General features: G+C 45.0%; 1 protein-coding gene across 2 annotated transcripts in view; it reads right to left on the reverse strand.

The window, feature by feature from the left end:
- The window catches only part of LOC122705120 (death-associated protein kinase 2), a 138,030-nt gene that overhangs the window by 21,983 nt on the left and 95,957 nt on the right, over positions 1-20,090 (reverse strand). For both annotated transcript variants that reach the window (XM_043920329.1, XM_043920328.1), the window contains exon 5: positions 5,529-5,658. In XM_043920329.1, the coding sequence (XP_043776264.1) occupies positions 5,529-5,658 (130 nt within the window). The remainder of the gene's footprint in view (positions 1-5,528; positions 5,659-20,090) is intronic.

The raw sequence follows: 20,090 nt of genomic DNA on the forward strand, positions 1-20,090 counted from the left end.
AGAGCCATCACCCAGGTCATCACACAGGCGTCATCACACAGGTAGAAACAGGAGCCATGTGCATGCTGCCAGGACCATGAGAAGGTGCAGAGTCTAGGAAAGAAGACTCTACCCAGGAGAGAAGAGAACCAAATGCTGCCTGGAGATCAAGCCCATGGTCCTGGATGGACTGGAAAGCGAGTGTTGAATTTCACACCCACTGCAGTGACCAGAGAGTGCTGAGTGTGGGCTGTGAGATAAGGGTGCAGATGACTCTTGAAAAAAGCTTGGTGATGAAATAGAAAAGAAACAGGGGGCGATAACTAGAAAAGGGAGGATTGAGCCTGTTTAATCACGAATGGGAGACGGTGGAGAGAGGGGAAGGCTAAGTTTGTTTATCTAGAACATTATCAAAACCTCTGCATCTATAGGATAAGCCCACCATCCCACCCTCCCAGATGCAGGGAACCACTCTCCCGGCTTTGCTTTCTTGTTAGCTTCCAAAAAATGATGCCATACTGAATCTCATCTACTGTCAATAGACCTTTTCCCCTCACTCAACTGATGCTTCTAGCATTCACTGAATGTTCACCCATGGTCTTTCATATTCACTGTTATATAATAGTCCACTTTGTGAATACAGACTATCTTCCAGTCACTTCCTTGGTGATCATTTGGATGGTCTGTACTTATTCTTATTATTTTATTGTATTATTATCTTTTATTGAAAAAACATTGCTCTGAGCTCTTCTGTACCTGTCTCCTGAGACACACAAGAAAGGCTTTCACTAGGACAGTGTTATTCAAAGTACAGTCTGCAGGCAAATAATCTGCAGACTGTCACGGGTGCTGACAAGATATGTACAGAAGTTGAGAGTGTGTATTTAGAGGCTCAACTGGTAAAGAACCACCTGCAGTGTGGGAAACCCAGGTTCAATCCCTGGGTTGGGAAGATACCCTGGAGGAGGGCATAGCAACCCACTCCAGTATTCTTGCCTGGACAATCCCATGGCCAGAGGAGCTTGGAGGGCTACAGTCCGTGGGGTCGCAAAGAGTCGGACACGACTGAGCGACTTAGCGCGCACACACACACACACACACACACACAGCAATTTGACATTGCCATGACACTCACACCATGGTCACTTTTCTAGGAATTTATTTGTATTGTATCTTATTGAAGAAGCTGTCCAGGATATACTATTTTCCCCCAAGTTGTTCCTCATAGAGAGTTTGAGAAGCACAACTCACTTTTCAGTGCTCATCTGCTTGATATAAATACATATTCATTTCTGTCCTCCAGGAGCTTTTGTTTTTCCACTTTCATCTGTGTTTTTCTTTCTCGTCTTTTTAAAAAATTGCTTCTTGTTAGTTTTCTTATTGGCTGTTTTTTCTCTAACTTCTATTTTTGTAATGACTACCCCTGAGATTTTACTATGGACATGAAATAAATTCTAACATAAATCAATATTTGGGCCCTCCTCTAACAATACAGTGGAGAAGGAAATGGCAACCCACTCCAGTATTTTTGCCTGGAGAATCCCATGGACAGTGGAGCCTGGCGGGCTACAGTCTGTGGAGTCGCAAAAAGTCAGACACGACTGAGCGACTCACACTCACACACACTAACAATACAAGAATTTTAGAACACTAATTTCAAGTACTCTGTCCTATCTAACATTATTTTCTTCAGTTTCTAGTTCTATCTTTTTTCAACCCCATATTTAAACTTCATCATCATCATCATTATTTAGGAAAGAAATAATTATATTTGCCCAATGTTCACTGATTTCTTTGCTCCTATTACTTCTTGCATTTAGAACTCCGAGTACACCTTTTAGAAGTTCTACTAACAAAGGTCTGTTGGAGGTTGTTTTTATTATTTACCTTTTTTGTTGTTGTTCTTTTTATTTTGTTTTTGCTTTTTTCTTAAAATCTCTTACCTTCATTCTTGAAATACAATTTCTTCACAACTATGGAGTTTTTATTTCTCCCCAGTTCTTTGAATATCATATTCTATTGGACATTTTCATTTTAAGAAGTATGCTGTCAGTCAAATTATTGATTTTTGTTTATTTTTGGTTTTTGTAGGCAATCTGTCTTTTCTCTCTGGTTGATTTTTAAGATCTTTTGTTTGCCTCTGATGCCTTATAGTTTAAGTATAATGTATGGACCTTATAGATATGGACTTCTTTCTGATTGAAATACATTGTCCTTTCTGTATCTGGGGATGCATGTTTTTACATCAGTTCTGAAAATTCTCAGAAGTTTTATTCAGATACTGCCCCTCTATTGTCTTAATTCCCTCCTCCAGGAATCCAAATAGACCTATGTTAAACCTTTTATTTTAACCTTATTTCACTTATCCTCTCTTTAATATTTCTATATCTTTGCCACTGTGTGATAGTCTAGCTAATTTTTTCCAACTCAGACTTCCAATTCTTTAATTCTCTCCTCAGCTGTGTATAATCTGCTGTTTGGCCCATCCACTGAGTTTAAAATTTCAATGAGCGTATGAATTTCTTCAAGTTCTATCTGGTTCGTTTAAAAATTTACCTGGTCATTTTTGAATCTCTTGTTGCTTGCTCATTCTTATGAGTTTACCTGTTATTTCTATATACATTCCATTTATTTTATAGTTAACATCTGATCATTTTAATATCCTACTTCCTTGAACATCTAAATCTTGCTAGTCTCTGATAAATGCTGACATGTGCACTTGCCTTTAGGAGAGATCCTCTTACTGAATATTCTTGCAGCTCACAGCTCCAGCTCTAAGTTCATTTCACTCAATTTTTAGGGTAGGACAGGAGATGCTGAAGGAGTAACTATATTTAAAGATTTATCTTACTTCCTAAGTCCAGAATCACATTAAAAACCATGTTTTTCTCAAGAATCCAATTTTGCAGTGAGAGGACCTTTTGGAAGAAGTTGGCCACCACATTCCCAGAAGCTGACAGTTTTTAACCCTGGTCTCAGGTTAAAATTTCAAAGAATGGTGGGAACAGGGAACAGTGGTTATAACCTGTGTTCAGAGGTCTTGGGAAAAGGAAGTCATCATAATTTGGGCAGGGGCTTAGAGAAACCACCCTATATATCTGTAAAGAGCAAATAAGACCAGTTCGAGGCTGGAGCTGTGTCATACTGGCTCACAAGAGTCAACCGTGTGCATCTCTTCCCAACTCTGAATTCAGTGAAACAGGTTGGTAGCTAGAAACTGGTAAATGCTATAAATTAGGGTTGTATTTTGCTTTGCCCTGAGACCTGACTGTTAGACATTTACCAGTATATCACTGGGAAAAACCCTCCAGTTTGTCTGGCTCTGCCCATCAATGTCCCACTCACATTGCCAGCCCATGTGAACCCTCTGATCCATCTAGAAAAGACAGTGAACTGTCCCTGATAAACTGGGGTACCTCGGATATGCACCTCCTCCGCCCTGGCTTCTTCCACACCCCACCCCCCTTTAGATTCCCCCCAACCACAACACCAGCACTCTGTCACTCAAGGCCAGGACTGAGCCCACTGACCTCGTGAGAGTGGCTATCTCGCATAACAGTCTTTCAGAGCTGTCTGTATCACTCACTGCACAATTAACCACATCCTCTCTCATGACAACTCTTCCATTACTGCCCTAAATTTCTAGTTGAACCATTTATTATTATTCAACCCTTGGTTTGAACTTAAATAAAACACGCCTTTTTACCACATATGTGAATGGTGGGCAGTAACCGCTATCTGATGCTGAAGCTGAAACTCCAATGCGTTGGCCACCTCATGCAAAGAGTTGACTCATTGGAAAAGACCCTGATGCTGGGAGGGATTGGGGGCAGGAGGAGAAGGGACGACAGAGGATGAGATGGCTGGATGGCATCACCGACTCAATGGGCATGAGTTTGAGTAAACTCCGGGAATTGGTGATGGACAGGGAGGCCTGGCGTGCTGTGATTCATGGGGTCACGAAGAGTCGGACACAACTGAGAGACTGAACTGAACTGAACTGAACTGAACTGAACTGCTATCTTGGACGAAGTTTGAGACTGTACACCTGTACCCTAGGTTCAAGTTGGTTCTGCCACTAACTCACTCTGTGACCCTGGGTGTGTCATTCTGACTGTGGCTCCTCACCATCCCTGTGTCTCCAGCATCTGACATCTATCATACAGTAGGTAGAGAACAACCACTGGTTGACCTTAACTAAAATCCCCTAGCTCTCCAATTCCATGCCTGTTAAACTAGACCAGATGATGTGAAAAGGTCCCTCTAGCACTCTTGTTTGATGGTTTGATGTCTTGTTTCCACAGCTAAATTGTAAGCCCCTTGAAGGCTCCTTCGAGAGATATCCTGGTATAATGGAAAGAGTATAGGTTTTGGGACTTCCCTAGTGGTCCAGTGTATAGGACTCTGCGCTTCCACTGCAGGGGGCACAGAATCAATCCCTAGTCAGGGAACTAAGATTCCACATGCTGCGCAGTGCAGTCAAAAAAAAAAAAAAAGAGCATAGGCTTTGATGTTGGATGTATCTGTATTTGAATCTCTGCTCTATCGTGTACTGGTTGTTTTACCTTGAATAAGGCACTTGATGGAGAAAATATTTTGAACCTGCTTCCTAGGATTGTATGGGTATTAACTGGACAATGTCTGTATACAGAACACCAGGCCTAGTGCCTGGCACATGGCAAGATTCCCCTGCTGGGGCTTCTGCAGTTTCATTCCCTAGTGGCTGCAGAGTTGGTATATGCGGCCCGAAGCTCCATCATGGTGGATGATTTGGTTCATCTTTGTTTTTGTTTAGACTGTGGTCAGAAGTTTCAGTCCCCAGATTTTGAGGAAACCATGCCCTCCTTCCATCTCTAAGAGCATTTCAACTCCCTGAGCAGTGAGATGGTGGTTCTCAATTCTCACTCCTTTCTCCTCTGCAAAGCTGTTTCTTTATGAACCCCTGACCTGTGGCACAAGTCCTAAAAGGGGGTTTCTGCGGCCTGGGCCAAGGCTGAGAGACACAGAGGGAAGACAGAGCCGCCAGAGCCCTGTTGGAGCTGGGCACTCTGTGCATGAATGAAGGCCAGATGTGTGGGACAGGCAAGTGTGTGGATCTGGCATCTGGCAGATAATTTCCCTTTTCTTTTTTAGGAAATCAAAAGTTACTCCAGAAAAGACTGAGTTTATGGGAATGCAACAGGGTGAGGTAATTTTAAATCTTCACAATCAGCTCGTCTAAGAGCAGGAAGTGGGGCCAGCTCTGGGAAGATTTAACTCTGCAAAGGGCCCTAGCCCCACCTGGCCTCCCACTGCCCCGCTGGTGCTCAACCTTCACCCAGAGGCCAGCAAGACATTTCCTGTGGACAAAGGAGCATGGCAGGTTACGGTCCACAGGGTCGCAAAGAGTCAGACATGACTGAAGCAGCTTGGCACACACGCGCGCACGCACATAAGGCATCATCTCTCAGCCCAGAGGCTACAGCCCCAGACACAGGGTTCGCTCCTGGGATTTCTCTATCTGTTGATCCCAGATTCTCAGCTGGGAGAAAAACAGGCCTAAAACTCACCAACAAATTCTGGTGTCCCAAAAATGTTCTTAAATTCAACTCCATCTTCTATTTCATGAGCCAGGCCAAAGTCAATCAGCTTGATGTGTGGAATGGGAATATTCTTGTCCAACAACATAATGTTTTCTGGCTGGGGAACAAAAAAAAACATGAAGAAAAGGGGATAAAAGAAAAGATGGTAATTAAAGCCCTATTTTATGTTTTTGCTCTGGGTTTAAGGTGGGGTTTAGTCTTCTTTTTTAGGAGACCAAAACAGCACAAACCCTTTCTTATTCCTGTGTCCTCAGTCTGCTCTTGTGAACCCAAAAACAACCATAAGGCTGAGGGCAAGACCTGGGTTTTACCAAACCTGCCGCTGACAGCAGAACCAGACTGTGGCTTTAATCCTTCTTCTGTTTCTGAATGGGAGATCCCTTTAATGTAGTGCCTCTGTCTCCCCATCTGTCAAATGGGGCCAGGGAGACACTTGCAGCATTTCCTGTAAACAAACCACGGCCTCTCTGTGTGTGTGATGGGGGAGGGGCACTGCAACTTAACCCCAATTTACACTTGGCTTATTGACCTGCATCTTCCTGACCGCCCCTTTCCCCTGGCCGGTCAGCTTCCTGTTGACAACACTCCCCTCCCCTAGATTAACGGTGTAGCTCACACTTCCCTATGTGTTTAACTAATTTTGGCCCTCAGTGAGACAGGAAAACGCACCTGATTTCCAGGGAAAATACCAGCTGCCTAGACTATTTCCAGCCCAGCAAACAGTTGCCAGATTGAACACAACACTGGGGCTGTCTGCTGGTGGGGGGCCAGCCCTGCCCTGGCCTCACACAGCCCCAGTTCCCAGTGAGACCAGAACAGGATCCTGAGCTGAACCTTTGCACTCCCACCCAACTGCTCAGAGCAGTCAGTGGGTGAGCAGGTCCCTCTGATTCATCTTCTTTCCTCTTGCTCCTCACCAGGACTATCCTGGATCCCATTCGAAAAGAAAAGCCTTGAAAACATACATGCCCACGAAAACTGGTACACAGATGTTCTCAGGAGCATATTCATAATAGTCTCAAAGTAGAAGCAACACAGATGGCCATCACTGATGAGTTTTGAACTGTGGTGTTGGAGAAGACTCTTGAGAGTCCCTTGGACTGCAAGGAGATCCAACCAGTCCATCCTAAAGGAGATCAGTCCTGGGTGTTCATTGGAAGGACTGATGCTGAAGCTGAAACTCCAATACTTTGGCCACCTCATGCGAAGAGTTGACTCATTGGAAAAGACCCTGATGCTGGGAGGGATTGGAGGCAGGAGGAGAAGGGGACGACAGAGGATGAGATGGCTGGATGGCATCACCGACTCGATGGACATGAGTTTGGGTAAACTCCAGGAGTTGGTAATGGACAGGGTGGCCTGGCGTGCTGCGGTTCATGGGGTCGCAAAGAGTCGGACACAACTGAGCGACTGAACTGAACTGATGAGTAGATAAATGAAGTGTGGTCTATTCATACAGCAGAGTGCTATTCAGCCATAAAAGGGAATGGAGGCAGAGAAAAACATAAAAAGGAATGACGTACTGACACATGCTATCTACCATGGGTGAACCTTGAAAACATCTTGCTAAGTGAAAATCAGTCACCAAAAATCGCAGATAATACGACTCCATTTATATAAGATATCCAGAATAGGCAAATCCATAGGAACAGAGGATAGACAAGGAGTTGCCTAGGGCCTGGGGAATGAGGAGTGACTACTAGTAGGTACAGGGTTTCTGAGGTGATGAAAATCATCCAAAATTGATTGCAGTGTGAGTTATACAACTTTGTAAATTGTACACTTCAAATGGGTGAAGTATACATGACATATAACTCTCAATAAAGTAGTTTTAAATAAATAGATAAGCAAATAAAGAAATGCTTGAGAAAACTGAATGCCCCTGTTTCTCAAAGTACTAGAGGATTTCCCACCTTGCACTTCTACTCTACCTGGAAAGCCTCTCCTCAGTCTCTGTCTGCTGAAATCCCAGTCAGGCTTCAAAGTCTAAGTTAATCCAGCTCCTCCTTGAAACCTTCCCTCAGCGGCACCGAGCTTTCTCTCCAGCCCGCAGATGTGAACCCTCTCTGCCCCCTGGACTCCTTCATGCTCACTGGAACCTTTCTGCCATGACAGTTGTCACACTCTCTCTTGTCCAACTGTCCTGGCTGCCCTACTGGACCTTCAGCTGGAGGGAGGAGTCAGGTCTTTGCATCTCCACCACCACACAGAACACAGAGGGTGGCAGGTGGACGGTGGCCCTTGCTGTTGGCTAGACTGATCCTGAATCTGCACTGAGGACACTCCCGGTGTTTGCATCCGGAACTTCCCGCTCCCTGAAGTCCCTGACCTCACATCACAGTGGCTGGAAACTTTCACTCAAGTGAGTTGGATGAGGAACCCTTCCATATTTTTCCTTTTTTAAAAAATAAATGCTTCCTTTTGCATCTTTAAAGTGTGTTTATTCTTTTCCCCTCCAGAGATTTTTCTCCACTTTATTTTGAAACTGTGTCAAAGTCCTTTTCCAAGGCAGGGCAGCTCCTTGGGCTCTGCAGAAAGGCGAGTGAGGGCAGCAGGTGGTCAGGACACGGGACACAGGCTAGGAGTCCCACGCCAGTGCGCTGATCTGGCCCTCTGGTGGCTGCTCAAGGACCCCAAGTGTCCTGGCACTTAGGAAGTGAGTTAAGCCCTCCCCACAGCCCACCATCTCCTGAACTGGCAGGCTTCTCCTCCTCCCATTCCAAAGTATTCCTGAGCCACCTTTGGGGAACATCTCTCTTCCAGGGAACGGCCCTGAGGCTTCTCCCTGGTGCTGAGGGGCCCAGCCCAGGTACTCCTGACCACCACGGAGTGCTTAAATCATGGCACCACCACAAAACACGCTGAAAGGAGCTGAGAGCTGCAGTGGACACATAGCCCTGATGGTCCCAAGACTGGGGAGCAGTAGGGATGGACGCAGGGACCCACAGGAAGGAAGGAGGAACAATCAGAGGTGGAATTCTCCCAGGCAGTGAAAAGAATCTTTGCCTCACATCCTCTCCCCTCTGTGACCCACATTCTGGGGAAAACAGCCTCTCCGCTGGCTTGTGAGAACCTTCAGGCAAGGCCATGTTTTCTCACCTGAGTCCCATCTGTCCCCTGTCGCATCTCAAGAACCTCACACACAGCTCCCCTGCTTGGGACACTTCCTGCATAGTCCCTACCCCGAACCTGGCTAATTCCTATTCACGTTTCAGTAAAAACAGTACCTCCTCCAGAAAGCCTCCCCACACTCACCACCTCCCCAGTTTCCATCACAGCCTGCACTTCCTCTACTTTAGTGCTTCTCCCACTGCCTCAAGCTTGTCAGTTTACTGACCTGTCTTCTCCACTGGGCTAAGTGCTTCCTGAGGGTCTCAGTCCTACCAACTACCCAAGGCTTGGCCTAGAGTCAGGTGCTCAGTAAATGTTCTCCGAGAGAAGACAGGGTCGTTTGGTACCCTCAGGGTGCGCATTACCAGGTCCAGAACGCCATCTCTACCCCATCCTTTACTCTGGCTCTTCCTTTTGCCTCGAATGCCTTTTCTACCCTCCATCACACTTTCAGAGCCAGGCCCCCATCTCTGCCTCCTTTTATTTCCTTACTTTTCAATGAAGCACACCCTGACCTTGTGCTCTAAGCCCTCAGCTGATCATGCTTACGCGCAAGTAGCCCTAGTTGCAGACTGTTTTGTATTGTGATGCACCTTTCCTGGGCGGTAGCCCTTCTGGGAAAATTCGAATCAGTTTTAAGGTTCCTGGCACCCCCTCTGATGTCTTGCATCGTGGATGTTTCATAAAATTCTGCAGATGCGAAGTGAAGGAACTGGGAGCCCGTGGCCCTCCCCTTTCTTCGCCATGGAGGCTCTTCACCACTAGGGGTGCCCGAGAGCACACCGCCCCTCAGGACAGCTACAGGGCTGAGTCAGCAGGGAAAAGAGACTGATCAAGAAGGGTCCCTGGGCAGTCAGAGGGCAGGAAAAAGGCAGTATGGTCTAAGCTTCTTCGAGTCTACCCTCCCCAAACTGTGTAGGATAGTGGGAGAGAGCCTAGGCTTAGGTATTGGGAAATTCCAGTTCAGCTCCACCACCAAAGGCTGTGTGAGCTTAAGCAGGCTTTTCCTCTCTGGATGATATCTGAAGCTCCTTCAAGCTCTAGGCTCTGTGCCTGCACGGTGACACAACCTCCCAAGCTGGCTGGGCCAACTCCCACTCCTCTGGGCCTCAAGGCAGGACCTGCAAAGGTTCAGGTCTCCTGGCCCCAGGTCAGGAAGGAAGAGCAGACAGCCCAGCCAGACTGCCCTCTGGGGCGGTACAAAGCTATCTCTACTCTCTCACTCCTGTCATTCTCCTCCAGCTTTATTTATTTCAACCAAACACCTCACCCACACACCTGACATAACTTCCAAAGCATGACTGGAGGAAGGGATCATATTATCATAGGTGCTGCCAAAGCCAAGCCCAGGGCCCATGGAGCAGCCACCGGGAGGTGAAAGCTTCCCCCTCCATTAAAACAAACCCACCAGCTCAGCCCACCAGATAAGCAGCTGCCGGCCAATGTGTCCTTTAGCAACCCAGTGGATCTAGCCAGAGGCACCTGGTCTGGTGCCAACTGGAAGCTTATCCTCCAGGGGGATCCATACCAGCCTGGTACAGCACGTCTAAGAGTCCCTGAAGGATGAAGGCAGCCTCAGGGAGGTAGAGGGGGCTATGCAGTAAGATGCCGAAGACCAGAGCTTAGAGTCAGGCAGGTCCAGGGTCAAATTCCACCTCTACCATTCACAGTGAAACCTGGGCAAAGTCTCTGGACCTCTTGGAGCCTCTCATCTGTAAAATGGGAACACCTACTGTGGCACAGTGTTGCTCCGAGGATTTAGAGAGACGGTCCACGCAAAGAGCGGTGCCCAGTGAGATTTCACAGCAGGGTGACTATGCTTGCTCTCTCCCTCCTGGGCTGCAGCAGTGACAAGTCTTCCCTGGGGACTTTACTGAATCTGCAAAACATGCCCTTCCCTGACCTGCCCCCTCTCCCACTCATCTTCTGCTCCCCTCCCCACATCCCATTTCACCCCCAGACTCACGATGCTGGGGCCCTAAGGGACCTCAGACACCACTTAGTCCCTGCCTGATGCAGAGCTACCCAGAGAGGTCAAGAAACTGCCAGGACACCCAGCAAAGAACAGAGCCCAAGTCAGCTGACCCCCAGGCTGCTGCCCTCTTCAGGTGCCCACATGGTCTGCCCATCATCAGGCGAGGTGCTCAGCTCAGCAGAGCCAGGTCTGTTAGGGGCACGAGGAAGCTGCCAAGGAACCTTCATGGGAAATGCCAAGCACAGTCCCATGTTACTCAGGAAGTGCTGGGCAACGCGAGAAAGCAAGGCCGCTCACTGCCAGGCCTCTGTGAGCAGGTTTCCATGGCACTGCAGCAAATTCTCTGCCCGCCACCTGCCCCACTCCTGGCACACTGCAGATGAGACCACAGATAGCCCCTCCCCACCAGGCTCCAGTGCGCCCCAGGCCCGAGTCTGTCTTCATCTGGCATTCAAGGCCCTCCCACCTCTGGCCTGCATACCCTCTGCTACATCCCAGCTGATTTTCATCACCCCTACCCCAACCTGAATTCACTCTGCGAGAATGTCTTTCTGACAAGCTTCTTCCCCTCTGCTCTTCACCCAGCTCCATCACTTCCCTGCTGGAACCTCTCCTGTGACGACCCCCACCCTCCCACCCCCATCAACATACACAGCTAGTTGTTGCAGACCCAACAACTAGACCCAAGGGCTTGCACGGTATGTGGACATGCCTCTGGCAGAGAACCAACTGCACTACAATTGCCTCTTATATTTCCCCTCGCCAGTATCCGTGGCCCCACAGGGAGGACGGGGGCTTCGTCTCTCTTTTCCATTGCTCTACCCAAGAGTGGGTGCCATGTAGTAGGTGCTCAGGAATGGCCGATGGGATGCAGGTATGAATGAACCAATGCAGTCACATGCACATCTCTTGCACAACCTGTTTTTAGGGAATCAACATAGATAGAGACTTAGAACATGGCTTTGAATGCCAGTTTTGCCATTTACCAGCAGTCTAACACTGGGCAAGTTACTGAAGCTCTATCAGCCTCAGACTTCTCACTTGTGAATTAGGATTAACTGAAAACCTACCTCAAGAGGGTTACTAACAGGATCAAACAAGACACATAAAGTGGCCTGTTGCTGTTGTTGTTCAGTCACTAAGTCGTGTCTTACTCTTTGTGACCCCACAGACTGCGGCACACCAGGCTTCCCTGTCTTTCACTATCTCCTGGAGTTTGCTCACTCATGTCCTTTGAGTTGGTGATGCCATCCAACCATCTCATCCTCTGTCACCTGCTTCTCCTCTTGCCCCCAACCTTTCCCAGCATCAGGGTCTTTTCCAAAGTCAGCTCTTCACATCAGGTGGCCAAAGAATTGGAGCTCAGCTTCATCATTTGTCCTTCCAGTGAACATTCAGGGTTGATTCCCTTTAGGATTGACTGGCTTGATCTCCTTGCTGTACAAGGGACTCTCAAGAGTCTTCTCCAGCACCACAGTTTGAAAGCATCAATTCTTCAGGCCTCAGCCTTATTTATGGTCCAACTCTCACATCTGTACATGACTATTGGAAAAACCATAATTTTGACTATACAGAGCTTTGTCAGCAAAGTGATGTCTCTGCTTTTCAATATGCTGTCTAGGTTTGTCATAGCTTTTCTTCCAAGGTGCAAGTGTCTTTTCATTTCATGGCTGCAGTCATCGTCCGCAGTGACTTTGGAGCCCAAGAAAATGAAATCTGTCACTGTTTCCACTTTTTCTCCACTTATTTGCCATGAAGTGATGGGACCAGATGCCATGATCTTAGTTTTTTGAATGTTGAGTCTTAAGCCAGTTTTTTCACTCTCCTCTTTCACCTTCATCAAGAGGCTCTTTCGTTTCTCTTCACTTTCTGCCATTAGGGTGGTATCATCTGCATATCTGAGGTTATTGATATTTCTCCCAGCAATCTTGATTCTGGCTTGTGCTTCATCCAACCTAGTATTTCACATGATGTATTCTGCATATAAGTTAAATAAGCAGGGTGACAATATACAGCCTTGATGTACTCCTTTCCCAATTTGGAACCAGTCCTTGGTTCCATGTCTGGTTCTAACTATCGCTTCTTGTCCTGAATACAGGTTTCTCAGGAGGCAGATAAGGTGGTCTGGCATTTCCTTCTCTTTAAGAATTTTCCACAGCTTGTTGTGATCCACACAAAGGCTTTAGCACAGTCAATGAAACACAAGTAGATGTTTTTTGGAATTCCTTTGCTTTTTCAATGATCCAGCGGGTGTTGGCAATTTGACCTCTGGTTCTTGTGCCAGAGGACACGAGCATTTGCCATGAGTTCTTCCCCCACATCACCTTATTAGATCCTCAAGGCCACCCAGCTATGAATGCCCAGTGCCTCCATCTAGCCAGGGAAGAACCTGGGTCTCAATTCAGACATTCTGAGCCCCAAGCTGTGCTTTGGGGGCCCCATCTGAGCTAGTTACCCACTGGAATCTACTGGAGACTGTGTTAAGAAAGACCAAACCAATTAAATCAACTCACTGGGAGTGAGGCTCCAGAATTGGTTTTCTAAAACAAGTTCTGCAAGGAAGTCATCATCAGGGTGCTCAGTGTTTGGGGAACCAACACTAGAGAAGGCCTCTCTTAGACAGAATTGGGTTTGAACTCCACTTCTGCCCCAGGCTAGCTGTGTGACCTTGGCAATTGACTCACCACTTGGCCCCTCATCCACAAAACAGAAATATTAACATGGTACTGGGTTCTCAGGAGGCATACAAAAGCCCTAAGAGCCCTTGAGGAACCTCCCCTTTCTATACAATGGCCATGACCATGGAACCTTTCTCATAGGGTCTGTCGTGTGGATTAAAGGAGTAGATAAACACAAGCAGAGCACTCAGAGATGAGCCTGCATGTTTACTACAGCCCTTCATAAATGCTGGCTGCACCATTACTGTTACATCAGTGCCGTTACCACAACAATCAGCCTGCATATAGCACTGTCCTGTTTACAAAATGCTTTCACCTCCAGGATCTCAGAGAGCTTAGGGTAGGCTAAAGCTGGTGCCTACTGGCTCATGAGAGACTGCTGCTAAATTTACAGGAATTTGTGAGCCAGGTGTTAAACTGAGCCATGGCGGGGAGGAGCTAAGATGGCGGAGGAACAGGACGGGGAGACCTCTTTCTCCCCTACAAATTTATCGAAAGAACACATGAACGCTGAGCAAACTTCACAAAACAACTTCTGATCGCTAGCAGAAGACATCAGGCGCCCAGAAAAGCAGCCCATCGTCTTTGAAAGGAGGTAGGACAAAATATAAAAGATAAAAAGAGAGACAAAAGAGCTACGGACGGAGATCCGTTCCGGGAAGGGAGTCGTAATAGAGGAAGTTTGCAAACACCAGGAAACCCTCTCACTGGCGGGTCTGGGGGAAGTTTTCGAATCTCGAAGGGCAACCTAACTGGGAGGAAAAATAAATAAAACCCACAGATTACATGCCTAAAAGCAACTCCCAACAGAAAAGTACCCCAGACGCCCGCATCCGCCACCAGCAAGTGGGGGTGGAACGGAGAGGAGCGGGAGGCATTGCTTACGGTAAGGACCGGGCCTGAATGCCCTGAGGGCAATCGGAGGGAGCTAACGCGAGGCAGCAACTTAAACTGTGGGACAGCAAGAGAGAGAGAGAAAATTAACCGGCCGGAACACACTGCGGGCCCGTTCACACAACAAAGGAAGAACTGAGCGATCCCAGAGAAGAGCTAGATGGCGGCGGACCGGCCCATCCCCCGCCAGAGGCAGGAGGCGGGGGGGAGGGGAAAGGGGCAAACTTGGCCCCAGAGACGGCATCTCCTACCAAACGGAAAACAGGCTCCCAGTTTCTAACCAAAGACTTCCTGAGATTCTGGATGGTTGACATCCGCTGGGACGGTTGCAGCTAGAGACCAGCTCCCGAGAACAGACACAGGCACACCGGGCGGGCATGCACGGAAACTGAGGCTGGGACTGCGGAGGGGAGAAGGCGCACCGCACCCAGGGAGAGTGCGCCCGTCAAGCTCCTGGCTGCCTGAGCTGCTCAGGCCGGGGAAGTCACAAAACGCAGGCCCAATCAAGTCCGCGCTTTTGTGGAGGACCCGAAAACTGGAACTGTGTGCAACGCAGGGCCCGCTCCCTACAGAGCAGCCTGGAGCCTGAGCATTGTGGACGGGGAAAGCACACACCCGTGAGCGGGGGCAAACCCAATGTGGCTGGAACACTGTGAGTGCTCCCCACACAGGCCAGTGACATTTGTCTGCAGCACCCCTCCCTCTCTGCAGCACGGCTGAACAAGTGAACCTGAACAAGAGACCACCTCCACCCGCCTGTGTCAGGGCGGGAATGAGGCTCTGAAGAGACCGGCAAACAGAAGCCAAATAAACAAAGGGAACCGCTTCAGAAGGGACTGGTGCAACAGATTAAAATCCCTGTAGGTAACACCGACTACACCGGAAGGGGCCTATAGATATCGAGAAGTGTAAGCTGGAAAAAGGAGCTATCTGAAACTGAACCAAACCCACACTGCCCACAACAGCTCCAGAGAAATTCCTAGATATATTTTTACTTTTTTTTTTGTTGTTTGTTTGTTTTTTTAATTAAAAAAAAAACCTTTTATTTTTTCTTTTCCTTTTTTAAAATTTTTTCTCTTTTATTTTCTTTTAAAATTCCCTATTACTCCTCTATTACTCCTTAACTTTCATTTTCATATATCTTTACTTTTTAATTAAAAAATTTTTTTCTTTTTTTCTCTTATTTTCTTTTAAAGTCCTTTATTACTCCTCTAGTACTCCTTAATTTTCATTTTCATTTCACTATAACCTTGAAAAAAAAAAGAGGCCCTATTTTTAAACCAAACTTCATATATATTTCTTAAATTTTTTGTGTTTTTGTTTTTAATATTGTATTTTTAAGAGTCTAACCTCTACTCAAGATTTTTAATCTTTGTTTTTCAGTATTTGATATCAATTTTGGACATTTAAGAATCCAATATTCAGTACCCATTTTTACTCAGGGGTGTGTTGATTACTCTCTCCCACTTTTGACTCTCTGTTTTCTCCCTCAGATCACCTCTATTTCCTCCCTCCCCCTTCTCTTCCCAATCCAATTCTGTGAATCTCTGTGGGTGTCTGGGCTACAGAAAACACTTAGGGAACAGAGTACTGCGTAGATCTGTCTCTCTCCTTTTGAGTCCCCCTTTTTCTCCTCCTGCTCATCTCTATCTCCCTCCTCCCTCTCCTCTTCTTCATGTAACTCTGTGAACCTCTCTGTGTGTCCCTCACTATGGAGAATCTTTTCACCATTAACCTAGAAGTTTTATTATCAGTGCTGTATGGAGGGAGAAGTCTTGAGGCTACTGGAAGAATAAGGCTGAAATCCAGAGGCAGGAGATTTAAGCCCAAAACCTGAGAACACCAGAAAACTCCTGACTACAGGGAACGTTAAGTAATAAGAGATCATCCAAAAGCCTCCATACCTACACTGAAACCAACCACCACCCAAGAGCCAATAAGTTCCAGAGCAAGACATACCACGCAAATTCTCCAGAAATGCCCGAACATAGCCCTAAGTGTCAACATACAGGCTGCCCAAAGTCACACCTAACACATAGACCCATCTCAAAACTCACTACTGGACACTCCATTGCACTCCAGAGAGAAGAAATCCAGTTCCACACACCAGAACACCGACACAAGCTTCCCTAACCAGGAAACCTTGACAAGCCAATCATCCAACCCCACCCACTGGGAGAAACCTCCACAATAAAAAGGAACCACAGACCACCAGAATACAGAAGGCCCACTCCAGACACAGCAATCTAAACAAGATGAAAAGGCAGAGAAATACACAGCAGGTAAAGGAACATGAAAAATGCCCACCAAGTCAAACAAAAGAGGAGGAGATAGGGAATCTACCTGAAAAAGAATTTAAAATAATGATAATAAAAATGATCCAAAATCTTGAAAACAAAATGGAGTTACAGATAAATAGCCTGGAGACAAAGATTGAGAAGATGCAACAAATGTTTAATAAGGACCTAGAAGACATAAAAAAGAGTCAATTAAAAATGAATAATGCAATAAATGAGATCAAAAACACTCTGGAGGGAACCAACAGTAGAATAACAGAGACAGAAGATAGGATAAGTGAGGTAGAAGATAAAATGGTGGAAATAAATGAAGCAGAGAGGAAAAAAGAAAAAAGAATCAAAAGAAATGAGGACAACCTCAGGGACCTCTGGGACAATGTGAAACGCCCCAACATTTGAATCATAGGAGTCCCAGAAGAAGAAGACAAAAAGAAAGGCCATGAGAAAATACTCGAGGAGATAATAGCTGAAAACTTCCCTAAAATGGGGAAGGAAATAGTTACACAGGTCCAAGAAACCCAGAGAGTCCCAAACAGGATAAACCCAAGGCGAAACACCCCAAGACACATATTAATCAAATTAACAAAGATCAAACACAAAGAACAAATATTAAAAGCAGCAAGGGAGAAACAACAAATAACACACAAAGGGATTCCCATAAGGATAACAGCTGATCTATCAATAGAAACCCTCCAGGCCAGAAGGGAATGGCAGGACATACTTAAAAGTAATGAAAGAGAATAACCTACAACCTAGATTACTGTGCCCAGCAAGGATCTCATTCAGATATGAAGGAGAATTCAAAAGCTTTACAGACAAGCAAAAGCTGAGAGAATTCAGCACCACCAAACCAGCTCTTCAACAAATGCTAAAGGATCTTCTCTAGACAGGAAACACAGAAAGGTGTATAAACGCGAACCCAAAACAACAAAGTAAATGGCAATGGGACCATACCTATCAATAATTACCTTAAATGTAAATGGGTTGAATGCCCCAACCAAAAGACAAAGACTGGCTGAATGGATACAAAAACAAGACCCCTATATATGCTGTCTACAAGAGACCCACCTCAAAACAAGGGACACATACAGACTGAAAGTGAAGGGCTGGAAAAAAATATTTCATGCAAATGGAGACCAAAAGAAAGCAGGAGTCACAATACTCATATCAGATAAAATAGACTTCAAAATAAAGGCTGTGAAAAGAGACAAAGAAGGACACTACATAATGATCAAAGGATCAATCCAAGAAGAAGATATAACAATTATAAATATATATGCACCCAACATAGGAGCACTGCAATATGTAAGGCAAATGCTAACGAGTATGAAAGGGGAAATTAACAGTAACACAATGATAGTGGGAGACTTTAATACCCCACTCACAACTATGGATAGATCAACTAAACAGAAAATTAACAAGGAAACACAAACTTTAAATGACACAATGGACCAGCTAGACCTAATTGATATCTATAGGACATTTCACCCCAAAACAACCAATTTCACCTTTTTCTCAAGTACACACAGAACCTTCTCCAGAATAGATCACATCCTGGGCCATAAATCTAGCCTTGGGAAATTAAAAAAAAATTGAAATCATTCCAGTCATCTTTTCTGACCACAGTGCAGTAAGATTAGATCTCAATTATAGGGAAAAAATTATTAAAAATTCAAACATATGGAGGCTAAATAACACGCTTCTGAATAACCAACAAATCAGAGAAGAAATCAAAAAAGAAATCAAAATATGCATAGAAACGAATGAAAATGAAAACACAACAACCCAAAACCTATGGGACACTGTAAAAGCAGTGCTAAGGGGAAGGTTCATAGCATTTACAGGCTTACCTCAAGAAACAAGAAAAAAGTCAAGTAAATAACCTAACTCTACACCTAAGCAACTAGAGAAGGAAGAAATGAAGAACCCCAGGGTTAGTAGAAGGAAAGAAATCTTAAAAATTAGGGCAGAAATAAATGCAAAAGAAACTAAGGAGACCATAGCAAAAATCAACAAAGCTAAAAGCTGGTTTTTTGAAAAAATAAACAAAATTGACAAACCATTAGCAAGACTCATTAAGAAACAAAGGGAGAAGAACCAAATTAACAAAATTAGAAATGAAAATGGAGAGATCACAACAGACAACACTGAAATACAAAGGATCATAAGAGACTACTACCAGCAGCTCTATGCCAATAAAATGGACAACTTGGAAGAAATGGACAAATTCTTAGAAAAGTATAACTTTCCAAAACAGAACCAGAAAGAAATAGAAGATCTTAACAGACCCATCACAAGCAAGGAAATTGAAACTGTAATCAGAAATCTTCCAGCAAACAAAAGCCCAGGACCAGATGACTTCACAGCTGAATTCTACCAAAAATTTAGAGAAGAGCTAACACCTATCTTACTCAAACTCTTCCAGAAAATGGCAGAAGGTCAACTTCCAAACTCATTCTCTGAGGCCACCATCACCCTAATTCCAAAACCAGACAAAGATGCCACAAAAAAAGAAAACTATAGGCCAATATCACTGATGAACATAGATGCAAAAATCCTTAACAAAATTCTAGCAAACAGAATCCAACAACATATTAAAAAAATCATTTATCATGACCAAGTGGGCTTTATCCCAGGAATGCAAGGATTCTTTAATATCCAAAAATGAATCAATGTAATACACCACATTAACAAATTGAAAGATAAAAGCCATATGATTATCTCAATAGATGCAGAAAAGCCTCTGACAAAATTCAACACTCATTTATGATTAAAACTCTCCAGAAAGCAGGAATAGAAGGAACATACCTCAACATAATAAAAGCAATATATGACAAACCCACAGCAAGCATTACCCTCAATGGTGAAACACTGAAAGCATTTCCCCTAAAAGCAGGAACAAGACAAGGGTGCCCACTCTCACCACTACTATTCAACCTAGTTTTGGAAGTTTTGGCCACAGCGATCAGAGCAGAAAAAGAAAAAGGAATCCAGATAGGAAAACAAGAAGTGAAACTCTCACTGTTTGCAGATGACAAGATCCTCTACATAGAAAACCCTAAAGACTCTACCAGAAAATTACTAGAGCTAAGCAATGAATATAGTAAAGTTGCAGGATATAAAATTAACGCACAGAAATCCCTTGCATTCCTATACACTAACAATGAGAAAACAGAAAGAGAAATTAAGGAAACAATACCATTCACCAATGCAACAAAAAGAATAAAATACTTAGGAGTATATCTACCTAAAGAAACAAAAGACCTATACATAGAAAACTATAAAACACGGATGAAAGAAATCAAAGAGGACACAAACAGATGGAGAAATATACCGTGTTCATGGATTGGAAGAATCAATATTGTGAAAATGACTATACTACCCAAAGCAATCTACAGATTCAATGCAATCCCTATCAAGCTACCAACGGTATTCTTCACAGAACTAGAACAAATAATTTCACAATTTGTATGGAAATACAAAAAAACCTCGAATAGCCAAAGCAATCTTGAGAAAGAAGAATGGAACTGGAGGAATCAACCTGCCTGACTTCAGACTCTACTACAAAGCCACA

The sequence above is a fragment of the Cervus elaphus genome, chromosome 12, assembly GCF_910594005.1.
Source record: "Cervus elaphus chromosome 12, mCerEla1.1, whole genome shotgun sequence".
Lineage (NCBI taxonomy): Eukaryota > Metazoa > Chordata > Mammalia > Artiodactyla > Cervidae > Cervus > Cervus elaphus.